This window comes from Schistocerca americana, chromosome 3 (genome assembly GCF_021461395.2).
Source record: "Schistocerca americana isolate TAMUIC-IGC-003095 chromosome 3, iqSchAmer2.1, whole genome shotgun sequence".
NCBI lineage: Eukaryota > Metazoa > Arthropoda > Insecta > Orthoptera > Acrididae > Schistocerca > Schistocerca americana.
The window spans coordinates 626959996-626987541 of record NC_060121.1 but is presented as its reverse complement, the minus strand read 5'-3'; the positions used below and the strand labels follow the sequence as shown (position 1 = coordinate 626987541).

The 27546-nt window shown below is 42.8% G+C and overlaps 1 protein-coding gene across 1 annotated transcript in view; it reads right to left on the bottom strand.

The window, feature by feature from the left end:
- LOC124606261 (dual oxidase) overlaps positions 1 to 27546 on the bottom strand; it is a 528122-nt gene that overhangs the window by 133878 nt on the left and 366698 nt on the right. Inside the window, exons 3-4 of the mRNA XM_047138239.1 lie at positions 18891 to 19052; positions 7465 to 7652 (exon numbers count right to left, since the gene is read on the bottom strand). Of these exons, the coding sequence (XP_046994195.1) occupies positions 7465 to 7652; positions 18891 to 19052 (350 nt within the window). The remainder of the gene's footprint in view (positions 1 to 7464; positions 7653 to 18890; positions 19053 to 27546) is intronic.

The following is a 27546-nucleotide window of genomic DNA, read 5'->3' as shown; positions in this document are numbered from 1 at the left end:
TTAAAAGTCTCAGGCACCACTATGGCACGCGCAATGTTGCAGAATTATTGAAGTTCTGCTTGTGCTGAAGCACAGTGGTGGTGTATTATTTCTGTCATTTTTGTAATGTACGGAAGTGTACACGGCATATTCGTACCGTTCTGTATATTGGGTGATTCAGCTGCCCTTACCCATGGATTTTATGCAACCTCCAACACTTTCAAATACCGCATCCAAGATTTTCATATTCTCAAGCTTGCTACATTCCAACTATTAGTCCCAGAGAAAAATGCGCAGGATCTCTGTGTAGGAAATTTTAGTGTAGTAACATTTTGTACATTAAATTTCCTACAGAGAAGTTCTATTCATTTTTTTCTGTAGTACTAATGGTTTTACGTGTAGCAAGCGAAAGAGTATGAAAGTCTCGTCCATGTTTTTTGAAGGCGTTGTGGGTTGCATAAACCTATCGGTAGGGGCAGATGAATCACCACGTATAAATTCTTTATTTTTATAAGTTTTGCAGTTTACCAATTGCAGCTGCGAAAATAAATATATTCTACAGACAATGGTGAATATGATGTCTATTAAAAAAAGAAGTTGTCAGCAGCTACAAAGAAAGTAATGCGCATGTCCGTTACTGCAGTAGCTATACCCTGGTCAGAAAAATGGCGTGACTGACAGCTAACTGATTATCTCATACCAGTCAGAGGATCCTAGCCGCACGTTTTGTTCACTACTGTCGAATCGCTCTGTGTCCTCACGCCCCAGGTGCCGTAATCAGATGCAGACCACAATAGCTGGCACGTAAGTAACTGTTGTGATTTGCTCTCGTCGTGTCGTTTGGTTTCTCTGAACTGATTTTTCTGTTCTACTAAACAAAATGTCCCAAACCACAGAAAAATTGCCCGGAAAAATGAAAAGGGTTTTAAAAATTCTGAAAGGCGAATTGAGTTCTCATGTCAACTGGGAACGTGAGGGCAGATACAATCTTGAATGGCACAGATGTTGTTGCTGCAGCAGTACAGTGAGCGCCGCTAACACAGAAAAGAAAACACGGCCCGTTTCCATCACTTGATCTACGTAAAGGAACTATTTTTAATGGAAAATTAAGGGCCTTTGAGTCACAAAAAGAATTGATTGAGGTTATCCGTTAGGGAAAGTGTAGAATAACTTGACTGCACATTAACAGAAAGTAACTGCATCACTTATGAAATATTTCTTGCATTCCATTATTTTCGATCATTTTCAGGTTCATTTTCATATTGGCAAGAAGAAGTCCAATATGTATATTTGTAGCATGGCCTCCAATCTCACTGACTAGAGCAGAACTGCCTTTAGTGATGAGGCTTTGAACTGAGTCCCGGTGAAAGGCGATGACTTGTCCGGAGGCGCCCCTGACAGCAGTGAGATACCAACCTGAGTGTCGCCCGCAGTACAGCTCGATAACAGGGAGTGATGGTCTGGGTTGCCATTTCTCTACATATCGGGACGCAGTTGGTTGTCATCTGCAGCACCCTTATAGCACAGCTATGCGTCGATGAAATTCTGCGCCCCGTTTTGTTGCCCCTCATGGGAAGTCATCTTGGGCTTACATTTCAGCAAGATAATACCCGCCCGCGCACGGCGAGAGTTTCTTCTGCTCGTCTTCATGGTTGCCAAACCCTACCTTGGCCAGCAAGGTCGCCGGATCTCTCACAAAATGAGAATATTTGGAGTATTATGGGCAGAGCTCTCCAACCAGCTCGGGATTTTGACGATCTAACGCGCCAATTGGACAGAACTTGGCATGATATCTCTCAGGAGGACAGCCAAGAACTTTATCAATAAATTTCGAAACCGTATATCTGGTTGTATAAGAACCAGAGGTGGTACAAGGCGTTATTGACTTGCTCATTTTGCCAAGCTCTTTCTCTTGAATAAATCATCCACTCTTTCTGAAATTGTAATCATATGTTCGTGTATGTAAATCACATGTAACGATTTCCGCCCCATTCAGATAAATCTTCCGTGGTGCGCCTTTTGTTGTCTTACACAAGTTTGCGTCGTTTCTGTAAATGTGCTAGCATAGCCGAATTGGTTAAGACGACCTGTAGTGATGATTGGGAAATCCAATTTCGAGTACCGGTCCGGTACTGTTATTCATTCGTCAAAAACAGCTGATGACACTCCGGTTCGGAAAATGCGAATCAATTTCGAAATGCTGTTATGAGCCAATACATTAAGTCGATTTGCTTAATAGAGTATTGCTCCACCTCAGGAACGCAATACTACAGTGATGGTGCCTGGTATGGATTCGACAAACACTTTGTAGGCTTCCGGAGGAATATTACACAAAATGTCTACGCAAACGTCACGCAACGGTTACCGGAGGAATGTGACACCAAATATCTACGCACACACACGCAACAACAGTAAATTGTGGACCGCTGGTTTACTGACGCGAAGCTGGCACCAGTTAGCGTCCCAGGTTTGTTCTATAAGGATCAGATCGGCCATATATTTTAGCCAAGACATCGTCGTTAGTTCAATATCATGCTCCCCAAACCGCTTCAGCACAATTCTGGCCCATCATATTCGGGCAAGACGTCAAGCATAAAGCGATGCAGGTGGTATGCCGTAATGTTCATATAGTCCACATCTGCAAAGTTGTCTTCGGTTACTGCTGCAGGTCCCATGGAAGCCGAGGAGAACGTCCTCCATAGCATTACACTGCCCCCACCGGCCTGCGTCCGTGGCGGGGAGAATGTTTAGAGCGGGCGTTTGCCTAGATGACGGCTTATCCGGCCGCGACCCTCAGCCTGCTGTAACAAGAAACATGTTGCATCCAACCAGGTGACACGTTTTCATTAACGCAGGGCCACGTAGCGATCGTCTGGTGCGGAGTTCAACAGTGTGCAATGAACGGAGTGCGCCGAAACACGTGTGCTAGCAGCAACATTACACTCTCTCTTCAGATATGCCACAGATCGCCTATTCTGCTTTACAGAGGGGGTAAGCCTCTAACCTCCACGTTCTTTGATGAGGGATGGGCGTCCTTCAGCTTGTCGCCTAATAGTATGTTCACCGTCCTTCGACCACTTGCCATAGATCTTCACGACAGCAATACGCGAAAAGTCAACCATCTTTGGTGTTTCCGAGATACTCGTCCTCCAGGCACCGGGCCATAATAATTTGCCCGTCTTGAAACAGGGTAAGGTCGATGGATTGCCCTATATATGACCTTTATCGTTGCTAGAATGGTTCCATATTCGTGTCTGTTCCGGTTACGTAATTTCCTTACCGCGCCTCGTCTTCGCAGCGCCAATAGGTGGCATTCAAGCTCGCGGTGAGCAGTGGGCATAATGTTTAGCCTTATCAGTGTACATATCAATCACTGTAAAATAAAAGTATTAATAATATTTCATAACATTGCAGTACTCACAAGTACGTGCGACCTTGTGAAACGCTGTGGCACATATCAAAACGCATTGAGTCGTATAAGCTCATGATACAATTAGTACAGACGCCATTGTAACACAAATAGTAAGGCAACGCTGAAGGCAGCGAACTAGAAATCGTACGTGTGCACTGGTACACAGGAAAAGGGCGTTATCTGACAGTGATTTGACTATCGAGTCCTTCGCGTGAATTGATATGCTCTTCTAACTTGACATAGAGTCCTACAATGACAACTACTTCTAATCTTTCTTATATGCGAAAAAATACATACATATACGTAAGGATGCTTACATATTGTTTTGTATTGTATTATATGTTAACTGGGGACCTAGAAACGATGGAGAGGCTCCTTCCCCGCCGCAGCCGCAGTGGTCCACAACCCCACGACGACTACCGCACTCTACTTCACCCCTCCGCCACCCCACACCAAACCTAGGGTTATTGTGCGGTTCGCTCCCCGGTGAATCCCCCAGGGAACGTCTCACACCAGACGAGTGTAACCTCTATGTTTGCGTGGTAGAGTAATGGTGGTGTTCGCGTACGTGGAGTGCGCAGAAATCGCCGACACGGTGTAACAGAGGCGGAATAAGGGGAACCATCCCGCATTCGCCGAGGCAGATGGAGAACCGCCTAAAAACCATCCACAGACTGGCCGGTTCACCGGACCTCGACACAAATCCGCCGGGCGCTCCTTCCCGCCCGGAAAGCCGCGCAATAGACCCCACGGCCAACCGGGCGGGCTTACTTACACATTACACAAACACATAATGGGATGAATTAAAACAACAGCGTCAGTAGTAACAGCGGGAACGTTGAAATGCTGCTAACACAGTAAACTGTCAAAAAAGTTTTGCAATAATTATGTTACTGCCGAGTAAAGGTACGTTTACACTGGGATACATGTATCGCGACATGTATGAGCGACATGTCAATTTGACATGTCGCGATACATCACCTCATACAAAAATTCACGGAACTTGTATGCGGACCCTCGAGCTCATACATGTCGCGTATACATTTTGTATATCGCTTTTTGGCCATATACGCGACATGTATGAGCGACATTTGAAGAACTCGCGCATGCGCAGTACTATCATTTCCTGTCGTCTTGTCGACTGCCGCTTATTTCGACGATTAGCGTATGCGTAGTACCAGGCTCTTTGGCGGCTGTTTGAGTTTTGAAGGTGCCGACTGTCATTTCGACGTTAATGTATCTGCATAAAATATCAAAAAGTGCCATATGCAACATTATTCTTCGTGTTTGCGAGGCCATTGTGCAAGTTTTATCCCAAGAAGTGAAGGTAAAAGTTTTATATATATCAGAGTATGTCATACATTAAATAATTTTTTCATGCATCTGGCACGTATATCAATGTTTTGCTGTTATTCCGGCGGCCTCGCGTGATAATGTTGACAACGGATGCCGACAATCGTGTGTGAGACGTCGGCATTAGCAATCGCGCGACAATGCAAATGTTTTGTCATGAAATCTTCGTTTTACGAGGAATCCCCAGTGGCTAAAAAATGGAGTGTTACTGCCAACTGATCCTCTGGTGGAATCGCTTCCCGAAAGTTTGTGTTGGTTTTGGACACAAGAAGAGCCACAAGTGATAACAAACCGCGGAAATCCTCCATACTCATCCTAACATAATTTCTAAAATATGGCATTAATTCACGAGAAACTCTCTGTGCCACCATCTACGCTTCCTCCGCCTTTTCTTCCTATCATCTTCCAAAAGAGCAAGTGTACCAGCACATAAAAATGTGAAATCTTCCAAATCGTCGTCGGAAGCCATCGCACAGTGATACATATCAACCAGTGTAAACGCACGCTCATACATGTATGAGGTTGATACTTGTCAGCTCATACAAATCGCGATACATGTCGCAAAGTCGCATATACATGTATCTCATACATGTGCCGATACAAATCGCAGTGTAAACGCACCTTAAGAAAGACAACTACGCTGTACATGCAAGAAAACAAGAAAATAATCAGGTGATACGTAACAACCCGAATTTATAATCGTGAATTTATACTGGGATCATATTTATTTCATCATCTCACTATTTGCTATTATGAAGCCTCTGACAAACAAAGATAAAATTATAGCAGACATAACTGTAAAACAACAACAAAGTTACTGCAAGTACCTCGTTCAGGGATCTTGTGTAGATAACAGAAAGCCCACGACGATATGTGTAACAATTTGCCTTCTGATTTACAAACAGTATCACATAGCAAGTAACATAGATTATCTGTTGTGAAGCCGTCGTAGAACTGTCTCATAAATCAGTACTGAGAATATTACGTACCACTTGTCGAATGTGTGATATATGTATCACATGTTTCGCGACTATGTTATCTCATAATAAAGTGCTATAAACCAAGGGAACTCAAATCATTACATCGCAATACTGACAATCATTTAAGTACCTATACTGACCCGTAGCATAACGCTCTTTTCAGCATCTGGTCTAGTTAGGCCAGCAAGATTGCTGCAACCTTATGTTATACACTACTGGCCATTAAAATTGCTACACCAAGAAGAAATGCAGATGACAAACGGATATTCATTGGACAAATATATTATACTAGAAGTGACATGTGATTACATTTTCACGCAATTTGGGTGCATAGATACTGAGAAATCAGTACCCAGAACAACCACCTCTGGCCGTAATAACGGCCTTGATACGCCTGGGCATTGAGTCAAACACAGCTTGGATGGCGTGTACAGGTACAGCTGCCCATGGAGCTTCAACACGATACCACAGTTCATCAAGAGTAGTGACTGCCGTACTGTGACGAGCCAGTTGCTCGGCCACCATTGACCAGACGTTTTCAATTGGTGAGAGATCTGGAGAATTTGCTGGCCAGGGCAACAGTCGAACATTTTCTGTATCCAGAAAGGCCAGTACAGGACCTGCAACATGCGGTTGTGCATTATCCTGCTGAAATGTAGGGTTTCGCTGGGATCGAATGAAAGGTAGAGCCACGGGTCGTAGCACATCTGAAATGTAACGTCCACTGTTCAAAGTGCCGTCAGTGCGAACAAGAGGTGACCGAGACGTGTAACCAATGGCACCCCATACTATCACGCCGGCTGATACGCTAGTATGGCGATGACGAATACATGCTTCCAATGTGCGTTCACCGCGATGTCGCCAAACACGGCTGTGACCATCATGACGCTGTAAACAGAACCTGGATTCATCCGAAAAAATGACGTTTTGCCATTCGTGCACCCAGGTTCGTCGTTGAGTACACCATCGCAGGCGTTCCTGTCTGTGATGCAGCGTCAAGGGTAATCGCAGCCATGGTCTCCGAGCTGATAGTCCATGCTGCTGTAAACGTCGTCGAACTGTTCGTGCAGATGGTTGTTGTCTTGCAAACGTCCCCATCTGTTGACTTAGGGATCGAGACGTGGCTGCACGATCCGTTACAGCCATGGGGATAAGATGCCTGTCATCTCGACTGCTAGCGATACGAGGCCGTTGGGATCCAGCACGGCGTTCCGAATTACCCTCCTGAACCCACCGATTCCATATTCTGCTAACAGTCATTGGATCTCGACCAACGCGAGCAGCAATTTCACGATACGATAAACCGCAATCGCGATAGGCTACAATCCGACCTTTATCAATGTCGGAAACATGATGGTACGCATTTCTCCTCCTTACACGAGGCATGACAACAACGTTTCACCAGGCAACGCCGATCAACTGCTGTTTGTGTATCAGAAGTCGGTTGGAAACTTTCCTCATGTCAGCACGTTGTAGGTGTCGCCACCGGCACCAACCTTGTGTGAATGCTCTGAAAAACTAATCATTTGCATATCACAGCATCTTCTTCCTGTCGGTTAAATTTCGCGTCTGTTGCACGTAATCTTCGTGGTGCAGCAATTTTAATGGCCGGTAGTGTAAATTAGCATCCAATAAAAACGGTGAAGCTACGAAGTGTAGAAGCAGGACGAATGCTACGAGACTGCATGTTCTTTGTGGTAACTTTTGTTTCGAGGAGTGGGCTGTGGCCGTGAGACGTACCTGCTCCCTGGGGCTGTTGGGGCTGGTGCCGGTGCGGCGGTCGTAGCCGGCGCGGTGGAAGGGGATTGACTTGCCGCCCTCGCACTCGCGGTCGTACATCTCGTCGCACTTCTCCACCTCGATGTGGTGCACCTCGATGGGGCAGCCGCTCTCGCTGGCCATCAGCACCTCGGAGCTCACCACCTGGCCTGAACAGTCGTCTGTCGCTAACAGCCGGACAAGCGTGGTACCCGCAAAACAAGTCATCTCCACACACACACACACACACACACACACACACACACACACACACACACATTCACACACGCACGCACACAGTCTCATGCCTTGCAGACTATACACATATTTTTTTTTTAGTCTAACTGTATCTTTACGGTCCCTACAGGTAGCAGTATGTAGCATTTTTCTATGGAATAGCAGGAGTTGTCAAGGAGAAACTTCCTCTGTTTGTCTTCAAGTTCTATTTTGCTGTGCTGAAGATAACCTTAATGTGAAGTAATGAATGTCATTTTTTCTTCTGCTATTGTAATTACGTATATCATTGTTCCTTTTGAACTGTACTGGACTATTTAGATCATACTTCAAGAGGGAATAAATGTTGTTACTGTGAAGTTCAGTCAGAATGCTCAACCCCTTAAACAGATGGCTACAAGATGATCGTGGGTGAGCACCACGCATTATTCTTGCAGCAATTTTTGTACAATGGAGACTTTCTTTCTTAGAGACGAGTTATCCCACAACATTATTCCATGTAACATCATTGAATGAAAATATGCAGAATATTTCAACTTACTGTTGGCTCTCCCGAAGATGTGCAATGATTCTAAGTGCAAATGTGGCTAAACTGAGTTGTTTTAAGAGCTCAAAAAGTGATATTTTCAATTTAAATTCTCATCAATGTGGAACCTAGGAATTTTTAAGTTTCTACCCTATTTATTATTTAGTCATCATATGTTACACTTATCATTGGTGTAGTACCCTTAGATGTGCAGAACTGAAGACGTTATGTCTTTTTAAAATTGAGGGTGTGACTGTTTGGAGAACACCAGTCAATGATACCTTTAAGTTTCTACCCTATGTATTGTTTCCTCACCATGTCTTACACTTATCATTGGTGTTGCACCCCTAGATGTGCAGAACTGAATACGTTATATATATTTTTTTTAATTGAGGGTGAGACTGTTTGCAGAAAACCAGTCAATGGTACTTTGAAGTTTCTGCCCTATTTTTTGTTTTCTCACAACGTGTTACACTTGTCATTGGTGTAGTACCCCTAGAGTGCAGAACTGAATATGTTGTCTCTTTTTAAAATTGAGGGTGAGGCCATTCGCAGAAAATCAGTCAGTGATACTTTCAAACTTTCAAGAACTAATTCTGCTTGTTGTATGGTGTGAGATCGTTTATATATTTGAGACACAATAGTGGACCTAAGACTGAGCCTTGGGGAACACCATATGTGATTTCTCCAGTTACATTCATGTCCACAGACTATATTGGCTGGATTACTAAGTATAACTTCCTACTTTCTTTTGGTTAGATATGACTTTATCCATCGTTTGGCTACGCCATCAATTCCATGAAACCTCATTTGATCTAGGAGAATACTGTGATTCACTCAGTCAAATGCCTTAGATAGGTCGCAGAAAGTACCAACCAGCGCTATTTTATTATTTAATGCTTTTATGTAAACGGCATTCTCAGCAAAGCAACACCTCGGAAACCCAATGTCTTAATACCAGGATTGGATAAAAAGTAGTGGCAACACTACCATAACATGAAGGATGTGCATCAAATGGCCTGCAGCTAGCAGCAGGACAGTTGGCGGGCGACGGCTGTGTTTGAACCATCTGCAGTGTGTACTGTCTGAAAGAGCGGGAAGCCAGTTCAAGCGCCCTAACAGACGGTCGCTGCAGCTTACTAATGCAATTTCTTCCGACATCATCTTTGTCCCACACTGAGAAGAAAGTGGCGGCATGCCTTCTGATAATGCATTCCGTCATCCTTCATCACAATGCGCGATAAGACGCGGCGAACCCCATGCAGCAGATTCTGCGTACGTGGGGGTGGATCCACCGTATTCACCCGACAAGAGTCTGTGCGATTACGACCTGTTCGCTAAAATGAAGGGACCTCTTCTTAGCATGTACTGCAGCATCCGTGCCGCCGTACCAGAGGGCGGCTCTTGCGAGACACGGACGGAGATGGACGTACTGACGTTATACCACACCTTCGATCTCTGTGGGGGAAGGTGATCGAGATGCGGGCGATTATATTGAGAGCATGTGACACGGTGAACGCCTGAAAACAAACTCTCGTATGAACTATAACAGTGTTGCCACTACTTTTTATTCAGCCCATGTATATGTAACAACTTCACATTTTTCTATATTTATTTATGTATTTATTTATTTATTGATTTATTTAACCTGGCAAGATTAGGGCCATCAGGCCCTCTCTTACATCTAACCAGGCATTCTACTTATTTTACATTCATATGTTTTAGTAGGCATGTCAAACTACATCTAGTACAAAAACTGAAATAAACAATTACAAAGGCACACCTGGAAAAATACATATATAGAGAGTTTATATTCGTAGATCATAGGTACTGTTATAATTAGACATTACTGAAGAGACAGATTTTAGATAGGAGTGCTAGCAGCAGGCAGTATGAGGGAGACTGATGGTGAAGGGAGGAGAAGAATAGAGACATGATGAAACATAATTAAGGAAATATAAAGGAAAAGAAGATTACGTGGCTAATAGAGATAGATGAAGAGGAAGGCATCTCAGGAGGAAGATAGGAAACGCTAGCTTTGCTATTGGACAGATGAAAGGATTGGCCATGTACATTAATTTTGTGGAGAACGTTATGAGGATGATAGTAGGAAAAGCTTCAACTTCTTCATAAAAGCAGCAGGGGATTGAATTTTGCGCAAGGTAAGGGGCAGTTTGTTCCAGAGGCGAACAGCGGCAACTGAGAAGGAGTTCGCAAAAGTTTTTGTTTTGTGAGTGGGCACAGTTAGGATACCAAATAAGAGTGGCCTCGTGTTTCGATTATGATGGCATGACAGGTTTTCAATCTCTGAAGCAAGGTACTGGGGTGCTTGCACGACGAGGAGTCGGTGAAGTAGACATAGAGTGTGGTAGTCACGCAATTTGTCCGGCCGCAGCCACCCTAGCTCGGAGTATGAAGCACTAACATGATCATATCAGTCAAGGTTGCAGGTGTAACGCATGGTTAGTTCTAGCCGTCTTTTGTTTTCACTACTCATGCCTTGTTGAATTACATCACAATAGTGGAGGTTCGGTAGAACGAGTGCTTACAGGAGCTGGCATTTCAAGTCCTGTGGAAATATGTTCCGAAACTTTTTGAGAGCAAGGAGAGAAGCAGACGTCTTCCGGCACATTGCGACTGTATTCTCCGCCCAGTTGAGATGCTCATCCAAAGTTACACCCAAGTTCTTAACTGTTTTCTGATATGGTATTGGAGTACCGTCGAGCAGAATAGGAGGTAGCCGTTCGCGGAAATCTGAACTTATTAATTTCTGATGGGCTATTAAGATTACTTGCGTCTTTTTTGCATTTAGTTTAAGCCTCAGGTTTTTCACCCATGTCACTACTGAAGACAGATCATCATTCATCTGAGCGATTGCAGTGTTTACATCTTCAGGTCTGACGCTTAGGTAGAGCTGGAGTTCGTCGGCATAGAAATGATATTTACAGGAGGACAAAGCCGACGAAATATCGTTGATATATAAAGAAAACAAAAGTGATCCTAAGACTGATCCTTGTGGCACTCCCGAGGAAACATGTTTCCAGGAAGATTTTTCATTTACGCAGACAACACATGGCTGTCTGTCTTTTAAGTAGCTTTCAAACCATCTCATTGCACTATCTGAGAAATTAAGCTGTTGCATTTTTCTGAGCAATATGTCAAAGTTAACAGTGTCAAAAGCTTTGCTGAAGCCCAGTAGCGTCAATATTGTTGCCATTCGGTTGTCGATGGCGTATTTCAGGTCATCAGTTACTTTAATTAGAGCAGTGTTTGTGCTGTGATGTTTACGGAAACCGGATTGAAATTTGTCATATAGGCTGAATTCATCCAGGTGTTCAGTGATTTGATCATGAACAATATATTCAAGTGCTTTAAAAACAGCAGGCAGTATGCTAATTGATCGGTAATCACTAGGCAGTAGCGGGTTTTCGATCTTAGGGATGGGTCGAATTATGCTTCTTCTCCGTGCAGTGGGGTATATTCCGTTCACGAGGGAAAAATTAAATATGTCAGTTAAGACTGGTACTAAGATATCGGCAACATTCTTAATCATGGTTATACCGATACTGTCATTGCCTATTGCATCAGAAGAGATTCTCATTATTGCTTTTCTTGCCGTATTTATTGTTACATGTTTTAGATGGAAGGTATCGTTGATAGTTATCCTGTTTGGGGATTCTTGTGGACGGTAATTATCAGCCGTGTGGGTATGCAGAGGTGCAGAGAAGAATTCATTTAATTCGTTAGCTGACACATGAAAAGTAGTTTCCGATTTTGCCTTTCCGACCCCCAAACTACGGAGATTGTTCCATAGAGTCGTGGGCGTCAGATCTCTGCGTACAAGGGAGCGAGCGTGCCTGATTTTAGCAATGCGAATGCATTGTTTCATGAGGAGCTATAGTGCAATCTTTTATACTTATCTAACTCTGTTGTTATGTGGTGCTCATAAAGGATCTCTAAATTTTATACCATGATCAATTTTGACGCTTGCAGCCTCATCACCAGATGTACCTGATACATACATATCGTATAGATGTTGCGACGTATTCATTTTAATATGTTTGACTGTTTTGTCTTTCAGTAACATGCTCTGTCCAACTAGGAACCCACAGCAGCCTTCACGAAACGATACCCCCAGCTGCCGGTTTCTGCAAAATATCGCACATCGATTCGATGAATGTCGGATGATATGGCTAGATCCCTCAAAATCGAACGTTATATAATGACATGAAGACTGCGTTCCCCGTAGCCATAAATCTTAAACATCACTACGCATTCTTCCTGCGCTCATATATGGATGCAACGGGAATAAACTCTGATATACGGTACCATGGGAAGTAACCTTTACCATGCCCTTGATAGCAGTTTCCAGAGTACGGATGCAGATTTAAAATAGGCTTATGTGGAAAACTTAAAGTCGAAAGTAACTTGGCTGAATAACATACCTCGATGAAACTTGGATCATACATAAAAGACCTGCTGGAGTATAGTACAGAAGATAACTGAAAGAAATAAGCAATTAGACGAAGATAAATGGGACTTTTATTGAAAGACAGTAATTACAGTCAAGTCACCGCGATTCGTGATGGCCTCCTGGACATAACAAACAGCAGGACTTGCTCTTAATGGAGTGTGTGATCACCGAGGACGGTGCTGCATACACCGCAACATACTCCCATGCTGAACACAAGAGTGGTAAGGAATTCTTGTGGTAGGGCGTTCCGTTGCTCCACCATCGCTTTGACAAGTGATTTCAAATGGCTCTAAGCACTATTCGACTTAATATCTGAGGTCATTAGTCCCCTATGTAACAACAACTACTGAACATATAATAAATTTTTTCTTTGGAATTTCGATGAATTAATGTACGTAATGTTTTAATTTCATTTCTTTTTCTTTTCGTGTCATTATGTTAAAGAAAATGTAAGCAACTTTAGATGTGAATATTAATATTTATGTCAGATTTCAAGCAATGCTATAACAAAATTGAGGTGTAATCCCTGTTGAATCTGTTGTAACATGTCTGAAATTGTATTTGTGTGGCTGGTCCATGCGTAGGCAATGTATTAAGATATGTGGAATGTAAACCTTTGGTGAATACCCTATCTGTAGGGGAGCGGAAAAAGGTGGATGGCAGGCGAGCGCGGGAAAATGCACACGGGCGCGGCACGGCATAACGGGCTCAGCAGCGGTACAGTCGGAGTTGGGCATCGGTCTGAGGAACACGTACCGGATCGAGGAGGCTATCCTGGAAAAAGTGGTTCCATTGAGCCTCGGATGTGCCGTGTCCGACGACTATACAGCATGGCTATATTCTAATGGCACTGGATTGAAAAGGATTACGACGCCAAGAAGAAGCAAAGTGCCGCTACAGCAAAAGCCATAGCTGTGATTGTATGTGCGCTGTGCGTCTCGGCATCTCGCCGCCCGCCAACCACCGCATCGACTCGCACAGGTTGAATCTTTAGAATTGTATTCGTGTGGACCAGTGTTAATTTTGTTTCTGACTGTTCAATAACAGCTTAACTTTTACCAGAATTGTCCTATCAATTAATTATCCTAGTCACTAACCTAGACAGGGTCCTTTCCACATGTTGTGCAATACGAGTGTCCCGATATGAAGATTTAAAGTTTATGTTAATAAGAATTATCTGCAGACCTGTTTATGCTAGAATGAATTTTAAGGAGCTTTATGGTTAATGAAAATATAAGTAAAGAGCAAAGGTCTGACAAAGTTGTAAGATAATTTTGGAATTGGCTTAGTAAGGAAGCTTAATTAATTTGAGACAAAAATAATGGTAGTTAAATGAGGAAGTTATAAGACTAAAAGAGTAGTAACTCATATTTTGTAAATCTTGAGTGCTTAATGTTTCCAATAAAATGGCTCTGAGCACTATGGACTTAACATCTATGGTCATCAGTCCCCTAGAACTTAGAACTACTTAAACCTAACTAACCTATGGACATCACACAACACCCAGCCATCACGAGGCAGAGAAAATCCCTGACCCCGCCGGGAATCGAACCCGGGAACCCGGGCGTGGGAAGCGAGAACGCTACCGCACGACCACGAGATGCGGGCTGTTTCCAATAATTAATGGTTTCAACACAGTGATCATAACAGTTTCAGGGTCCCCCCCTCCTCCCTTCCACTCTTTTCTTTTCTATTCGATTAAATTCTGGAGTGTACTGAACTGATTTGATCTGCAAAGTTAAAGTCAATATAAAACCTAAATTTATCAGTGTTTACTCTTATTAAAATTGACATTGTATGCGTGTTTCAAAAGTGCTATTTCTAGGGTAGTCTATGCCCGATTTCAGTCGGATCAATAGACAAAACGCATTTCGTAGTAATCATTGTAGTGTAATGTTGTGTATTTACAGCTTGTTCAAATTAGTACAGAAAGGCAAAATCTTAGTTCAGTAGATTTTTCTGGCACTAAAATTCACCATATAATACAGTATTACTACGTGTGGTTATGCTTGCACGTACATCTACTTGTACAAGGGAAAAACTCACTCAATGCCTAATTAGGCTGGCGACCGTATTATTAACCATTGGTAGCATCTGCGATGTGTGTTTCTTACCTGTCCTAAGGTGTAGTTGCACTTATACTTGGTTGACGTATCATTGTTGTTACTGACTGGGTACAAGTCCGATTTTGCTTCCATTCAGGTACACGCGGTCAACATATGTACTAAAATCCTTTCCTATAAGGAGAAGCCTGTCAACTTATCATAGTACAGGCTTTAAAGAGTTAACGTACGCCCGAGGGTGGACGTTACACCTAGACTTAGAACTACTTAAACCTAACTAACCTAAGGACATCACACACATCCATGCCCGAGGCAGGAATCGAGCCTGCGACCGTAGCAGCACCGCGGTTCCGGACTGAAGCGCCTAGAACCGTTCGGCCATAGAGGCCGGCTGACAAGTCATGGATCGTCGTTGGTGCACGTGAGCGTTCCCTCATATGGCGACAGGTGGGAACACATAATATACCCATTGTCTAATACGATCGTTTTGGTGGTCTAAATGTTATGGTGTGGAGAGGCATAATATTGTATGGGCGTACTGATGTTCAAATCTTTAAACACGGTACAATCACTGGTCAACGTTATTGTCACACTGTACTCCTTTCTCATGTGCGTTTCTTCAGGGGAGCATTCGGCCCTTGCTTTATTTTATGGCTGACAGTGGGCGACCTCATCGAACAACGCAAGTAGAGGAGCTCTTGAAATGAGAACATATTCGGCGAATGAACTGACCTGACCGTTCATCCGACTTACATAACATCGAGAACGTGTGGATTGCGCCGTGGTGACTTATTTCAGCATGGCCGCATGCACCAAAGAACACCCAGCAGTTATCAGCCACGCTGGCGGAGGAATGAAACATCCTAGAATAAGCAACTTCCTTACCAGCCTTACAGTCAGCATGGAAGCACGCTACAAAGCATGCATTGGTGTCCCCGCGCTCACACATCCTAGTTGTTGCGACCAGATGAAACTACACTACTGGCCATTAAAATTGCTACCCCAAGAAGAAATGCAGATGATAAACGGGTATTCATAGGACAAATATACTAGAACTGACATGTGATTACATTTTCAAGCAATTTGGGTGCATAGATCTTGAGAAATCAGTACCCAAACAACCACCTCTGGCCGTAATAACGGCCTTGATACGCCTGGGCATTGAGTCAAACAGAGCGTGGATGGCGTGTACAGGTACAGCTGCCCATGGAACTTCAACACGATACCACACATCATCAAGAGTAGTGACTGGCGTATGTTACGAGCCAGTTGCTCGGCCACCATTGACAAGACGTTTTCAATTGGTGAGAGATCTGGGAAATGTTCTGACCGGGGGAACAGTCGAACATTTTCTGTATCCAGAAAGACCTGCAACATGCGGTCATGCATTATCCTGCTGAAATCTAGAGTTTCGCAGGGATCGAATGAAGGTTAGAGCCACGGGTCGTAACACATCTGAAATGTAACGTCCACTATTCAAAGTGCCGTCAATGCGAACAGGAGGTGACCGAGACGTCCAACCAGTGGCATCCCATATCATCACGCCGGGTGATAGGCCAGTATGGCGATGACGAATACACGCTTCCAATGTGCGTTCACTGCGATGTTGCTAAACACGGATGCGACCATCATGATGCTGTAAACAGAACCTGGATTCATCCGAAAAAATGACGTTTTGCCAGTCGTGCACCATCGCAGGCGCTTCTGTCTGTGATGCAGCGTCAAGGGTAACCGCAACCATGGTCTCCGAGCTGATAGTGCAAGCTGCTGCAAACGTCGTTGAACTGTTCGTGCAGATGGTTGTAGTCTTGCTAAAGTCCCAGGTTCGTCGCTGAGTACATCATCACAGGCGCTCCTGTCTGTGGTGCAGCGTCAAGGGTAACAACAGCCATGGTCTCCGAGCTGATAGCCCATGCTGCTGCAGACGTCGTCGAACTGTTCGTGCAGATGGTTGTTGTCTTGCAAATGTCCCCATCTGTTGACTCAGGGATCGAGACGTGGCTGCACGATCCGTTACAGCCATGCGGATAAGATGCCTGTCATGTCGACTGCTAGTGACAGGAGGCCGTTGGGATCTAGCACGGCGTTCCGTATTACCGTCCTGAATGCACCGATTCCATATTCTGCTAACAGTCATTGGATATCGACCAACGCGAGCAGCAATGTCGCGATACGATGAACCACAATCGCGATAGGCTACAGTCCGGCCTTTATCAAAGGTACGCATTTCTCCTTCTTACACGAGGCATCACAACAACGTTTCACCAGGCGACGAGGGTCAACTGTTGTTTGTGTACGAGAAATCGGTTGGAAACTTTCCTCATGTGAGCACGTTGTAAGTGTCGCCACCGGCGCCAACCTTCTGTGAATGCTCTGAAAACCTAATCATTTGTATATCACAGCTTCTTCTTCCTGTCGGTTAAATTTCGCGTCTGTATTTCGTCATCTTCGTGGTGTAGCAATTTTAATCGCCAGTAGTGTACTTTTGTCTGGCTATGACTGTGCTTTCTTTGATTGCTCTGGGAGAAGGCCCATCAAACTAGTACACATGAAATATTAGTTCACTTTATTACGCAAATGAATGGAAGTTTTACTTAACTTTGATACACTTCTTTGCAACAGGACTGCTTGACAATTTGCAACTGTCGTGGACTATGAAACCATCACTTGATGCACAGATTAAGAAACTGTTGTCTTGAGGTAGCAATGTTTGCTCATTTAGAACGGTATAAGTTCATCTAAAACTTTAACAAATCGTTGGTCCTACACAATGATGTTGACTGCTGTAGCTGAGATTTCGAACTACGGCAGAGTTCTTCCAGGCTCGGCTCTGTCTCGATCTCAGTGCGACTGTAGTACTGGGGGAGAGGTGTCGCCTTCAGGAGTGTCTTCCACACTTCGTTGCGGACTGCAGCGAGCCCTCGCTAATGTCTGTGCTATCGATATACATTGCCTACTTTAGTGTGGCACCGCGATCTCTGGACGATTCCACACTATTAGGAACGATGTGCCATTATTTGTAACGTCCAGATGACCATCATCAGTTGCTGTGACGTCACTACAATTATTATCTTTGAATAAAAGTGTCGTTTTTGTGCGTCTCACTGCTCCTTTTTTCAGTTACAAAAATGGTTCAAATGGCTCTGAGCACTATGGGACTTAACTTCTGAGGTCATCAGTCCCCTAGAACTTAGAACTACTTAAACCTAACTAACCTAAGGACATCACACACACCCATGCCCGAGGCAGGATTCGAACCTGCGACCGTAGCGGTCGTGCGGTTCCAGACTGCGGCGCCTAGACCGCTCGGCCACTCCGGCCGGCCTTTTTAGTTACCTTCTGCACTATACTGTAGCAGTTCTTTCTATGGATGGTCCATGTTTCATCTATTTATATTACTTGACAGTGACACATCACGTGTAAGTTATTTTTACCGTTAAGTTGTGCACGTCACTGTACTTGTTAGTTAATGGCTATGTCACTTTTCTTAGGGTACAGTGACAGTCACTTGTAACCTGACACACTATTCAGAACGTGATAATTAATTGATTCACCGTAGTTAGAGTGGTGAGTCATAGAAAAATGGTTCCTTTTTAGTGTGTAACAGACATACTGATTGGAGAATGGTTCGTTCCTCTTTAGTTGATAAGGGACATGGCGACTGCCTAAATACTGTTCCTTGTTAGTGCGTAAGGGGCAGGGCTACTGACTGATGAATGTTCGCTTTAAGTGGGTAAGGGACATAGTAGCTGACAGAAGAATGGTCCAGTTTAGTGGATAAGGGACATGGCGACTGATTAGAGAATGGTTTCTTGTTAGTGGGTGACATATATGGCGATTGAGCTAAGAATGGTTCCTTTTTAGTGGATTAGCGACATGGTGACTGAGAGAAGAATGGATGCTTGTTAGTGGATAAGGGAGACGGCAGCTGACTAGGAATGGTCTATTTTACTGGATAAGGGACATGGTGACTGATTAATTAATCGTTCCTTGTTGGTGGCTAAGTTATGTGGCGACTGAGTAAAGAATGGTTCGTAAAGAATGGTTCCTTTTTAGTGGATAAGGGACGTAGTGACTCGGTTGTTAGTGCGTAAGGTACGTGGTTACTGACCGAAGAAGGCGAGCAGCGCTGTCCTGTTGCGGGCGGAGGCCATGCCGTCCTGCCCCCGCATGAACATCTGGCTGAGGCGGCGCGGGCTGGGCCGGCTCTGGCCCGCCAGCATGTACACGCCGTCCGCGTACGACGGCGGCGTCTTGCGGGTCAGCTGGTTGTCTGCAACACCAAAACACGCACACACGTCAGGCACGCAGCGGTACCAATTGCCTACTCGCATTGTAATGTTTCTAAGCTATTTTTGGTATTCAAGGGATGTGATATTAGCTCTATTCCTTTCATTCGATACGTCGGACTTAATATTTGTACACTGGACATTGTTCACACAGTACTCTTCAATAGTCAATGTGTCACCCCACGGCGGTTGTGAGTACAAGCATTATGACCTCTACTTTTCAGCAGCATTGTTGTTGCAGTAGTATTTTGTGAGGAACAAGTGCCGGATGTAGGTCAAGCTACTGAGATATCTGAATATTGCTAGCAGAGATAAAGATACAGATGATGTCGTATTCTGGAAATTTGATTTGGTAAAAATTAACTGAGAAGTGTGGAGATTTTCAAGCAACGTTGTTGTTGAACTGCTGCTTGCGCGTAATTTATGATGTGTCTGAAAAACGGAAAGTTTTTGTCGAATTTTTCTTTACTATTTCGTGTTAGTTACTTTCATTGTTCTGACGTGATTAAACGAATTTATCGGTTGAAATGGCTTGCACTCAGAAGTTATAGACTAACCACTCCTTTAACATTCTACCAATTGATTTCATGGCAGACGATATATTTTTGTTTAAGTGGTTTTTGTAAACATGCTGACAGTTGTTAAAGTATAAGAGTTGCAATATAGTTTCCGGATGCTACTCTCTTCTGCATCATTTAGCGAATGAAATTCCCTGCACTGTCACCTCACGAAACTGTGGATTTTTAACTGTGTGTCACTGTATTGCACTCTGCGGATCACAGTGCTGAAAACTGAAGTTTAGTGTGGTTAGAATACGAGGTCTGTGCAAAAAATTTCGGTACATTCGTAATTTCGAGACAGTGGTATGTTGGAGCGATGTGCCTGTGTTTTATGTGAACTTCCGCAAGTTTCACTGTTGCATGTCCGTTAGTTATTGTTCAGTGCTGCATTGTGTAGAACATTATGTCGCACAGTTCGCGAATTTCGAGATGGCAGAGTTATAGGAGCAACGCCTCTGCGTTAAATTTTGCGTAAAACATAAGAAAACCTTTACAGTGACACACCAATTGATGCAGAAAGCCTACCGTGGTGAGTGCTTACTCCGTAATCGGTATAATGGATGGCTCAGACAGTTTAAAAATGGCCGGACGGATGTTAGCATCTAGGAACACATCGTGTTGCTGCAAAGTTCGTCCCATGGCGCATGATTCAAGACCAGAAAGAGCGACGCCTCGCAATCTGTGAAGAGCTTTTGGATCCTGCAAATGAGGATTAGATATAATTATTTTCAGCCATAATGGCTATGTTTGTGGACCGTGACTGCGTGGGATTATTATTTATTTCAAGTTTCTTCTACCAGTCACTTTTTATTTTATTTTATGCTTAATCTAACATAATGCAACGCGTTTCCAACATGTTCTGTCTATTTTCAAGCGTTAATACATACATATATACATAGAGAAATGTTGCTTAAAAATAAACAGTCTTAAACTAGATTAGTCTAGAACACTTTGTCCACTGTTTTTAATTTTTTTATTGTAGCTGCTGGTGTGGCATTTGGGGTGCAGGAGGGGGGGCAGTGTATATGTAGAAATCGAAATCAGTGATGTCTTCCTCTGGTTTTCTTCTTTGTTGTTGACTATTTATATTACAGCCTAAAAAACTTATAGAATTTAACTTTGCTTGTGATGTTACCATTTAGTGTTAGAATTTTATTTTCTGTATGGTTGATAAATATTTCAGCTAATAGGCTACCAAGAGGGCTTCCCATTGCTAGTCCTTGGTCCTGGTTGTAAATTTTATTGTTAAAAGAGACGTAATTATGTGAGAGCACTAGATGAAATACATCTACAAGTTCTATGATTTCTGATTTGCTCATTGTCTTGTTTCTCAATAGGTTCATTCTTATTATCTCAGCTGTTTCATCTACAGGTATACTGCTGTAAAGGTTAACAATATCTAGGGATAGAAGCTTGGCTTGAGGTGGTACCGTTAAATCTTTCAAACTGTCAATAAGTTCATAGATATTCCTTAAAAGAACCATAACTGATGATGAGACGTGGTTCTACGGTTATGATGTTGAGAGCAAGGTTCAGTCTTCTCCGAGGCCAAAAAAAGCTCGTCTGATCAGGTCAAACATCAAAGCCATGCTGATAGTTTGCTTTGATTTTGAAGGATTAGTATAATGAATTCGTGCCACAGGACAAACTGTTTATCTATGGTACTATCGGGACGTATTGTGACGACTGTGGCAAAATGTGGGTAAGAAATGGCCTGAAACGTGGCGAGACAATTCATAGCTCTTGCATCACGATAACGCACCTGCACATTCGTCTCTGTTGGAGCGTGACTGTTGCACACAAAACGAAATCACTGTGTTGCCTCATCCTCCTTACTTTCCCGACCTGGCCCCTGCGGATTCCTTTTTATTTCCAGAGTTGAAAGGATGAAGATTTGCAACGATAGACGAGGTAAAATAAAATTCGCAGACGACATTTCACGCGATCCGGCAAGAGGCTAACAAGACTGCTTCCGGAAGTGGAAACGGCGTTGGCAGCGGTATACGAATTGTGGAAGAGAGTATTTCGAAAGAGACCATGCGCAATAAGTAAAAGGTAAGAGGACAAAAATTTTGTGGACAAAGTTCCGGAATTTTTTGAACAGACCTCATAGTTGCAGCTCTTTGCATTGTGTTGTACAAGGCTTTCATTCCTTTAGCTAGTTTGCTGCTGGGCTGCATTTTTCATGTTGATCACTTGGATCAGCACCGAGTTTCTGTTGACATAGGTAAGCCATATGGAAGTTAGTTAGGACCAGTGTAACATCTCTGTCAAAACATAGCAGGATACTTTACAGTTAGCTTTGCAATTCAAAATCATTATCAGGTAAAATGTAGGTAAGGTCATTTCAGATTTCATTTCTTATGCAGACAGAATTATTCTTACAGTGTTACATTTAAGTGTGTATCATTTAATCATTTAATGACTGGCATTTATTTATTCAGTCTCCTTTCGTAAAATTACGGAACGTTTTCGCATAAACATTTTATTATTTATTCTTTCAAAATCCGTCTTATAATTTCATGAAGCATTTTTATCCTGATTTGTATAGTGAAAATGTAAGTCACGTACTGTGACGGTGTGCATTGTAGCACTGTTCACTGCACTGCAGAATACAGAATTTCATAGGACAGTTTCCTTAGCATACAGCTTCATGTTTTCTAATTATTTCGGTAAAAGTTAATTCAAATAGAGCTGTACAGTTTTAGATAGTTTTAGCGGCTGAGCTATCAGATGGCGCTTACATAATTGCACGACTCGCATTATTCAATATTACAACACAAAAAGAAACCAGTTCAGTTCAGACTACTCCAGTTTTACTTCACAACACCAAACAATAGTATTCACAAACATGTTGCAGCCTCCACATTCGCAATACTTCTATATCATTGTATGTGGAACTTGGAAACTAGATTACAAAATCCTTAAATTTTCTCTTTCAATGCATGATACAGTGTCGTAAAACGAAGACGCGAAGCGCTTTTGGTGGGAGGCGTGGCCAAAACGCAAGAGCGCTACAATCGCACTACAAGATGACTAAGAATCAGTTTCCATTCAAGCAGTGCGATGATTTACATAGATTTTGATCATCTGCGTCTCTTCTGTTAGTTATGTTATCTACTGATTTCTGTATTCCGTATAGTTTTAACGCATTTAGTGGAAAAGAAATGCTCCCAGGTCTTGCCTGTGCACCAAGTCGCCTCAAAATGAAGGGTGTTTAAAACCTCGTGAGACAACTAGCAGGTGCTCCTTGTGGCGTAGCTGCGTGAAGAGCGAGCGGACACCCCTTTTCGATCTTCAGTCAGAACTAGGCATCGTGACAGCTTTATTTGGACGTAAAAATCTAATTTATGGTAAATTCCTAATGTTTGACACAAATTTATCACACCTATTGAAGTCATACGTCTGTAGTTTCAGAATCCTGTGACACTCTTTATTTACACTTCTCGTTCCATTACTTACAATGATTTTGACATAGCTTACTCATTTAGGATCACAACTTTTTACTTCGAATTCTTTTTTTTCAGTAATCAATGTTAAACTGACAATGCTTTCATATTACGCCGTTCACAACTTTTTATATGTATTTTAAATTTAAAACCTAAAATTTCCAATAAATTTAAGGCAAAGAGAGCCACGCTCTAATAATGAAATTATTATCCTTCCTGTCTGCATTTGCTGCGGTATTCGAAAATTAGTTCACCGTTGCTGTTTTTGTATATTTTCCAAAAATCTTTCATTCTTTTCACATAAAAAATATCACTAGCCTTATTGCAAATTTTATGCGCTATAAAGACTAATAATTGCGGAGAAAAAATAATTAAAAATTTGTTTGATTTCATCAATGTCACGTAAAAAAGTTAACATATTTCTAAAGTTAAATTAGGAAGCTACACCGGAAATTGCCTGTATATGAAAATTAGATCTCTGCAAAACTATAAATGTAAAACTAAAAAAAAAAAAAAAAAATACTCAGGCATTCAAATGTCTGACTTACGTTAGATTCAGCATGGTATACAGATTCAGCATGGGAAAGATATGTATGTCTTTCAGTCATATTTTATATAATTTTTCTGATATTGCTAAAATTATCTGCGTTGCGTAATTATGTATCACAATTGACAATATTGACATTTAAGACACGTACGTATCTCAAATGTCATATTTTTCAACGGCGTTAGTAAATATCCAGCTTCACTTAACTCGCGGTCTTTTTTTTTTAATTTTTTTGATTGTATGCATACTCTTACTGACTGTGCCAGCCAGAGACTACTCACGATCTGTCCTCACCGTCTCACTCTGCTGGTAGATTTCTCCTACTTTCCAAACTGAAAACCATTCTTGTGATGGTGCTGGTTAATAGTGTCCATGCAGACGAAAGTGTGACGAGGGTCATTCTTGCAAACTAAAATGGGATTCATCTGCGCAGAGGATGTCACTGCTATTGTTCTTATGGTCTTATTCGGTTTTGCAAAGTTCACAACAAACCAGGTTCGACTTAGCATTTCCGCAAGCGAGACCTACTCTGTCGCACTTGTGTCAAACTGGCAAACTGATCTGACCCTCCGGTATTCAGTAGTCGGGAAACTGTAAACAAAAAATTTCCACGCGTGGGGATTTCTGCAACGTGTAAGCAACGTAGCCGACTTCGATGGGAGTAAATAAGCACCTACATGCAGGCAAGCGGCTAATGTGGCATTCCCACCTTCCCGACGTGCGTGCGGTATACGCGGGAACGTGAACAATGGCGATGTTATTACCAAATGCGTCCAAACAGGACCAACGTGCTGTTATTCTTTTCTTGGCTGCCGAAGGACGAACGCCGGTAGATATCCAACGGAGAAAGAAGAATTCCATGAGGCAGCACTTTTGTCGAAAACCACCGTTGTGGAATTGTGCGCCAAAGGGTGCTGCTGCTATATGAATACGCACGTCCCTAAATTGGGAACGTCGTAATGCAGGAGGTATGCCAACTCAAGTGGGAGATATTCGAGCATCCCCCCTATATCCTGATTTTTCCCCATGCGATTATCACGCCTTCTGTACATTAAAAAAGGCTTTCAAAAGTCGACGTTTTTGTCGGACGAGGATGTGCAGCAGGCAATTAAAGACTTTTTCACGTAGCAGGACACTGCGTTTATCAAAAGGGTAATTTCAAAATGGTCCGTCGGTAACGGCGATTTTACAAGATTTGAATAACGATTCTGGACTGTGCGGCCTTCGAACGGAAACTTCTTAATCACCCCATGTACAAGTCTTGAGGAAGCAGATCGATTTGTATACAACTGTCTTTCAGATACTTCTGGTTCGTCTGAGGCCGTCTATCACACCTGGATTGGATGCTCTTGGTTGACACTGAACTGACCTACAATAAACGTTGCCTGTGGTTTGGAACCGAGCCCGCACACACTACATACACTGAGAGGGAGAAGGAGGGAGGGAGAGAGAGAGAGAGAGAGAGAAGCGGTGGAAGAGAGTGAGGAGGAACAGGAAGGGAAATATATCTCATATTGGTATTTAGAACTGGCTATAATTTCACTGAGAATGTGGTTAAATATTTTTGTGACTGCATTATACAGATTCGTTCTGTGCTAAAATGAAATAGTGAATAACGAAAATTATATGGACATGTTTATGAAAGGTGACGATTATTGACCGGACGTAGTGGCCGAACGGTTCTAGGCGCTTCAGTCTGGAACCGCGCGACCGCTACGGTCGCAGGTTCGAATCCTACCTCGGGCATCCATGTGTGTGTCGTCCTTAGGTTAGTTAGGTTTAAGTAGTTCTAAGTTCTATGGGACTGATGACCTCAGATTTTGAGTCCCATAGTGCTCAGAGCCATTTGAACCATTTTTGACTATTATTGACCAACAAAATCAGGAGGGAGTAAATGTAATGTGAAACTGTTGTTAAAATACTTTATTGGTTGCATATGGACCTGCAATAGATTGGAGATGTACCTAATATTGTTGATTAGACTCTAACTTTGATATTACTATTATTTACACCAAGATGTGTCCCTGGTTATTTCAGAAATATGCATGTGCATCGGAGTGCGAGATACTAACAGTTGCAGCCTCTTGTATGTGATTTGTAAGAGACGATGATCAACACACCGTGCTTGTAGTGGGAAGTGCTGCTTTTTTAGGTCGTTTGGTCCTCGATACATATTTTTTCCGGTTGCTGCCTGGGTGTTCGTGTTGTTCTCATCATTTCGTCTTATAGATGCGCAGGGCGCCAGTGTGACTTCAGATGACTTGAACTAGGCCGCAGATCTACCACAGACGGGGTTCTACCGGCCAGTAACGTCATACGAGCATTTCATTTTCATTTCACACTTTATTTAGCTAAACTTATGCAGTACTTTTGTTCAAAGCTAGTAAAATACAAGATCAATTTTTATGTCACACCACTGAAGCCTTTCCTCGTATTATTCACAAAAGTGCTAAAAAGGCAGCAAAGCAGAGTCACAGAAACGGTATTAGAATTTACACAGCGTGGACTGGTTGCTTTCATCATTCGTCTCAACCGAGTTTCGCGAACGGGGGTGTAACTTTCGTTCTATAGTCATTCCACACAGAGGTGCATTCAGTAATGCTGTTGCCGTTTTCTTGAGCAGTCCTGCCTGCAGAGCCCTGTTAATTAGAAAATGCCACTCGCCAGCTCCTACAGCATTTATCTCGCCAGCTGTCACCTCACAGAGTAGCGTCTCTCCAGAGAAGTCTTCCTTGAAGAGTAATAGCTGTCACTTGTAACTTCACTGGCATAATAGGAATGCTTACCTTCCTACGTCACATGTGTGGAATGCCGTATGAGTCGCTAACTTACTTTTGGAATACTTCGAATGCCGAAACTGTGTAGTCCTTCGCAGAGAAATGCAAGGTAGTAGTTGTCGGATGACGCAAGTGGGAATCTGATTTGTAATGAATATGCGTGAAGGCTGCTCTTAATTTTAAAGGATGCCTACCTGTTTCAAAAGCACTTTAGACATTTGACCAAGTATTTCACGCAGTGTATCTGCTGTGTCTTCACTCTGTCTGACTGTCCTGATGAATATTTCATGAAGGGTATTGTAGGCCAGCTTTTGAATCTTAATGCTGAAGGCTCAATGGGACTTTCTCCTTTTTCGCCCTTGTTTAACAATTCGCAATTAAAATGTTGTACAGATTATTATTATTATTATTATTATTGTTAAAAGAATTTCATGAAATTAGTACTAGGGCTTTCTTCGAATTTAGGTATGTATCTAACGATTCTGTGGCAATGTTTCAAAGGTCCTATTACTCTACATCTACACAATACAATACAATCTCGCTCTGTGACAATTACAACAAGAAATCGTCATTATCTTGGAATCAGAAAGAGAACACACAGAGATAACAGCACCGAAGCCAGACCGAGAAGGCAAGATATTGTGAGTGAAAGGGCCGGCTAGAAGCGGGGGTGGGGGTGGTGATGGGGGTGGGGGGATGGGGCAATGAGATGGATGGAGGCCCTGGGAAACGAAAAATACCAGATTTCTGCAGTGGTAGAGCTCTGAACTGATCGAATATTATAGATGGATTCCGGGTCTAGGGGTAATTTAAGTAAGAGGAGAAAATAACTACAGTAAGAAAATATAATTAGAAAAAGGGGAAAAAAGGTGTTTGATTCTTGCTTTGGTCTAGGCGAAGCGTCTTGGACTAGTAATCAAAACATCGGAGTTCCGAGTTAGAACCGAACCATAACTTAAATTTTGAATAAAAATCATTAGCTGTGGCTGTTGAAGACTCCCTCATTCTGCTAAGGCCTTCTCAAAGAGGGCTGAGGAGCAGACAGAGTTTCAAGGCAACCTCTTTCCCTTCGGATCGGAAACTGCCCCTAAAAGACAGATGAATCAGCAGTGATCTACGGCTTGAGGATGCAGAAGGCAATGGAA